The 6,063-nt window shown below is 39.5% G+C and overlaps 1 protein-coding gene across 1 annotated transcript; it reads right to left on the bottom strand.

The window, feature by feature from the left end:
- Positions 1 to 1,788: 1,788 nt before the first annotated feature.
- On the bottom strand, positions 1,789 to 2,766 carry LOC144219682 (olfactory receptor 1D2-like). The gene has a single exon (XM_077749755.1). It carries the CDS (start codon positions 2,728 to 2,730, stop codon positions 1,789 to 1,791), a length of 942 nt encoding a protein of 313 aa, XP_077605881.1. The 5' UTR covers positions 2,731 to 2,766.
- Positions 2,767 to 6,063: the final 3,297 nt, after the last annotated feature.

The following is a 6,063-nucleotide window of genomic DNA, read 5'->3' as shown; positions in this document are numbered from 1 at the left end:
AGAGAGAGAGACAGCGTGAGCAGGGGAGGGTCAGAGAGAGAGGGAGTCACAGACTGAAACAGGCTCCAGACTCTGAGCTGGCAGTCAGCACAGAGCCCGACACGGGGCTCGAACCCACGAACCGTGAGATCACGACCTAAGCGAAAGCCGGACGCTTAACCGACTAAGCCACCCAGGAGCCCCTGGATTTAATTTTTAAAAACAAGTTTGACAAGGGGCGCCTGGGTGGCTCAGTCAGTTAAGCGTCTGACTTCAGCTCAGGTCATGATCTCATGGTTCATGAGTCATGATCTCATGGTTTGTGAGTTCAAGCCCATGTTAGGCTCTGTGCTGACAGCTCAGAGCCTGGAGCTTGCTTTGAATTCTGTCTCCCTCTCTCTCTGCCCCTCCCCCACTCACACTCTGTCTCTCTCTCTCAAAATAAATAAACATTAAAAAAAATAAAAGCAAGTTTGACATTATTACCAATACTATCAGAGTGCAGTTTGTAGTAGACTTAACTAATTTTGATCAGCTAACATTAAAATTTTGAAGTTATTTTTTTCTCTAATTATAATATAGCTGATTTCTTGATATTGTGTCTAATAGAGAATCTTTTCCAAAGTTTCTTTGGAAGGATCAAACCTTTCATCATCACAAATAAATATAGTGAATTCAGTGGTATTATTTATGTTTATGTCTCATGTGGCAAGGCATGAATGCTGCTTTCTGTTTGAAGCACGTAATTTTTGCTAAATCCCAAAGACCATCATTTAATACTCAAAATCTCTAAAAAGAGTGAAGCCCAGCCAATTATTTCATCAAATACAACAACATTGCACAATATCATTGTTCATTTTATAATAATATTGAAAAAGGAATGAAAAACTTCAGTCTTCTTTTTGCTCTTTAAAGTTTTCATATCATAACTTTTTTGTACATTGATCACTGTAAGATTCATTTAATGTAAAATAGGTTTGATACAGGTGCTCTTTGCTTGCTTGTTAAACGTGTTGGGATACTATATACTCCAGAAAGAAACATTCGTGCTTTTTCTCAAAAAATACAATTATTTTTCTTTTTGTGGTATCTCTGTGAATCCAGAAAATATTACTTTCTCCTGAGAAAACCAATGCCAAGAACGCAATGATGCATGCTGACGAACTGCAGAGTTTATGCCATGTCTGAAAGGACAAAGTGCTACCGAGCCAAGGAGGTCACTTTTGTGTGGGAATACAGGCCCAGGATCACAATGTCTCACAGCTATTTGACCCCATGTTTTACCTCTGTTAGTATAGATGCCCAATATTTTGTGTATCCAATTTTTTAAATAAAGCATTGACCAATTCTTAGGAGCACATTCTGTTAAAATACATATTTTGGTTAAACTATAATTCCTAAACTATTAAGTACAGATTTGGGTTTTTATGACAATCTTTCAACTTCTAGTGTTATGTCTTGTAGGTAACATATAGTTGGGTATATTTATTTTACACATTCAGACATTGCATATCTTTTAGTTGGTGAGTTAATCCATTTACATGGATTCCAGAGCATGGTGGCAATGTGATACTGTGGCCACGTAGCTGAAGGATCTTACCCTGCAAAATTCTTGGTATGACCTCATTTATTTCCAAGCCTTTTGTGATTTGGGGGATTTGGGGTTACACATACATGCCTTTCCTTCACCACAGATACATAAATTCATTCTGAGCTGGAGCTATGTCCTAATCACTCCTGTGTCTGTGTAAGATAATGCTTTGATGTGGTAGAAAATTCCTAGTCTCCACTTCAATTTCCAAAATTAGCTCATGTCAACCTCTGGAAGCCTTTCCTTAAGAGGAGTTTTCCCAGAGCCCCATGCATGTCCTTGTTCCTCAGGCTGTAGATGAAAGGGTTCATCATGGGGGTCACCACAGCATACATCACTGTGGCTACCGAGTCCTTCGTGGAGTATGTTTGGAGGGGCTGCAAATATACCATACAAAGCGTCCCATAGAAAAGAGAGACCACAGCCAAATGAGAGGCACAGGTGGAGAAGGCTTTGTATTTGCTAGAGGCTGAGGGTATTCGGAGGATGGCTCTGACAATACGAATGTAGGATATCATCATGAACCCAAAGGGGGTGAGGAAGATAAAGATGCCCGTGGTAATCAGCACTATGTGAATGATCTGGGTGTTGGAACAGGCCAACCTCAGCAGAACATACATCTCACAGAAGATGTAGTGGATCTTCCGGGAACCACAGAAGGTCACCCTGGTCATGAGGAGGGTGAGGGTGAGGCCATAGAGGAGAGAAAGTGACCAACACAAGGTGAGGAGCAAAATGCAGAACTCAGGGCTCATGGCTGTGACATAGTGGAGGGGGCGGCAGATGGCCACATAGCGGTCATATGCCATTGTGGCCAGGATGAGGTTGTCCAGTGTCACCAGGGAGACCAGGAAGTAGAGCTGTGTCAGACACCCTGCATAAGAGATGGCTTTGTTCTGGGACTGAAGGTTCACTAACATCTTGGGGATTGTGTTGGTGACAAAGAAGAGGTCAGTGAAGGAGAGGTTGGCCAGGAAAAAGTACATGGGAGTGTGCAAGTGGGCGTCAGAGCCAATAGCCAGGATGATGAGCACATTTCCCACCACCGTGACCAGGTACATGGACAGGAACATCCAGAACAGGACCCGCTGCTGCTCAGGACTCTCTGAGATCCCCAGGAGTAGGAACTCAGAGACTCCCGTCTGGTTGCCTCCATCCATTTCCCCAACTGTCTACAACATCAGCACCACCAAATGTCTGCTACGTGTCTTCTATTGAATAAGAACATTCATATAAGTAAAACCAATCATTTTCTTAGCATTAAAAATATCTTAATTTTATAAAAATATCATTAAAATAGACTCAATTGTATAATTTTTTTAAATAAAAAAGAAATAATGAGACAAAAACAGAACGTGGAAAACCTTTATGAACCTTAATCATTCCAGCTCCTGCTAATTTGGCATAATCAAATCTAGGAATTATGTCTATGTCATATATGAAATTCTATTGTCTTAAATACTCTTGCCATGCTTAAAGATTAGTACATAGTTCATGTATATTGCATAGGTTTTTCGGTGATATTTAAAACAAGTATATACATGATAAAAATGAGTATTACACAAGGGAACAAAAAAGGGTAAGTAAAAGTATTAGAAAAGACAAAGAAAAATAATTATTTGCTGAAATGAGAATTTATCTGGGAAATCTAAGATAATCAACTGATAGGTCATTAGGAATAAGAAGGGTTTACATTGGACTGGACAATCACACAGTACATGGGCCCCAAACTAACAGCACTGCACAGTCATATCATGCAGTTAGTAAGACTGTATTGTCAGAACACTCACTTGTATTCCAGCCCAAGTGCTGCCACCGGTCATTTGTCTGGTAATCACCTGTGCTCTTTAATAGCCCATTTCTTCATGTGCAAATTAAGTCACAATGTGCTTAACACAGAGAGCCAGTCTGCAGTGAACAGTCAAGAAACATTGCCTACTATTATTACATGTAGGCAATAATCAGAAACAGGATAGAAGCCGAGGTGAAACAATTCCATCCACACCATCACCAAACAGATCTATGCATTGAGATGTTAACAGGCATCAGACAGGATCTTCAACATCTCCAGTGAGCCATGATGTACACATTTAATAATAAATATACCATGATGATGCCAAACAGAAAGATAAATTTGTGGCACTGGTGCATATTCCCTTGAATTAATCTAAAATTTAATGTGTTGAGACATAAAATTCTAACATGGTTTTTAATAAATAAAAGAGAATCTAAATGTCATCTACAAATAAGCATGAAAATAAGCTAGGAAAATGTAGAAAGACAGTGAGGAGACACTTGCTTTGTCAAATATCCAGGACTCTAAAAGTAAAACAGTATGTTAAGGGTAGAATGAAAGATGAATAGTGTCTATTGACTAATGAATACATAAAGAAGATGTGGTATATGTATGCAATGGAATATTATTCATCCATAAAAAGAATGAAATAGTGCCATTTGCAACAGTGTGGATGGAGCTAGAGAATATTATGCTAAGTGAAATAAGTCAATCAGAGAAAGACAAATACTATATGATTTCACTAATATGTGGAATTTAAGAAACCAAACAAATGAGCAAAAGGAAAAGAAGAGAGAGACACACAAGTCAGAAGACAGACTCTTAATTATAGAGAACTGCTAATAACTGGAGGGGATGTGGATGGGGCGATGGTTGAAATAGGTGATGGGAATTAAGGAGTGCACTTGTGATAGAAGTGTTCAATCACTATATTGTACACCTGAAATGAATAACACGCCGTATGTTTACTAAATGGAATTAAAATTTAAAATTAAAAAAATACAAAAAGAAACTTCAAAAAATATACTCATAGAACTAAAGGAAAACATGTTTAAAGAAATAAAAGAAGGGGCGCCTAGGGAGCTCAGTCGGTTAAGCATCCAACTTGGGCTCAGGTCATGATCCTACCGTTAGTAAGTTCCAGCCCCATGTTGGGCTCGGTGCTGACAGCTTGGAGCATGGAGCCTGCTTTGGATTCTGTGTCTCCCTCTTTCTCTGCCCCTCCCCTGCTTGTGCTCTGTCTGTCTGTCTCTCTCTCTCTCAAAAATATTCATTAAAAATTAAAAAAAATAAAGACGGCCTATCAAATCAAGACTATACGAGGAAGGAATTTTAAAACATAAACACATGGAAATTCTGGAGTTGAAAAGTATGATAATTAAAATCAAAAAGTTTTACCAAAAAACCCCTGAAGGGGCTCAACGGTGAGTTTGAACTGGAAGTAATCCTATAAATAGATTGATAAAGATTATGCAAGCTGAAGAAAGAGACAGAAAAATGAAGAGAGCCTCAGGGAAATGTGGGACGCCATTAAGTACACCAACATATATGTAGCGGGAGTACTAGAAAGAGGAGAGAGAGACACACACACACATAGAGAGAGAGAGAGAGAGAGAGGAGCAGAAAAATGTTTGAAGAAATAATTACTGAAAACTTCCCAAATTTATTGAAAAATACTTACACATCTAGAAGCTCAACAAATTCCAACAGAGAGAAAGCCACAGACAGACACATCATCGTCAAAACTCTGAAAGGTGAAGACAAGGAGAAATCTCCAAAGCAGAAAGAAGCAAATACCTATTTATACAGAAACCCTAATGCCGTTAACGACTGACCTAGCAGAAACAATGGGGGCCAGAAGGCAGTGGGATAATATATTTAAAGTTAAAAAAAAAAAAAACCCAAGAGGGGCGCCTGGGTGGCTTAGACGGTTAAGCGTCCGACTTTCGCGTAGGTCATGATCTCGCGGTTCGTGGGTTCGAGCCCCGCGTCGGGCTCTGTGCTGACTGCCAGCTCAGAGCCTGGAGCCTGTTTCAGTCTGTGTCTCCCTCTCTCTCTGACCCTCCCCTGCTCACGCTGTCTCTCTCTCTCTCCTAGGAATAAAAAAAAAACCAACAACAAAAAAAACCAAGAATCCCATGTCCAGTGAAGCTACTTTTCAAAATGAAGACAGTATAAAATATTTCTCGGGTCAACAAAACTGAGAGAATTTGTTCCTACCAGTCCTGCCTTACAACAAATATGGAAGGAGTTTTTTAAAATAATTTTTTAATGTTTTTTTATTTATTTCTGAGAGAGAGACAGTGTGAACAGGGGAGGGTCAGAGAGAGAAGGAGGTACAGAATCTGAAGCAGGCTCCAGGCTCTGAGCTGGCAGTCAGCACAGAGCCCGACGCGGGGCTCCAACCCACAAACCGTGAGATCATTACCTGAGCTGAAATCTGATGCTCAACCGACTAAGCCACCCAGGCGCCCCTGAAGAGTTTTTTTGAACTGCAAGTAAGTGACTCCAGTTGGTAATTCACATACACACAAGAAACAAAGAACAGAGTTGAAGGCAATTATGTAAATATAAAATACAGTTTAAGCACTTATTTTCTCCTTTCTTGCCTTAACTGATTTACAAACCAAGTGTATGAAATAGTATGTATATGGTATATTGTTGAGAATGTAGTGCATTTATAATATATATACAATAT

This window comes from Crocuta crocuta, unplaced genomic scaffold (genome assembly GCF_008692635.1).
Source record: "Crocuta crocuta isolate KB4526 unplaced genomic scaffold, BGI_CrCroc_1.0 scaffold149, whole genome shotgun sequence".
Lineage (NCBI taxonomy): Eukaryota > Metazoa > Chordata > Mammalia > Carnivora > Hyaenidae > Crocuta > Crocuta crocuta.
This window is presented reverse-complemented; position numbering and strand designations above follow the sequence as displayed.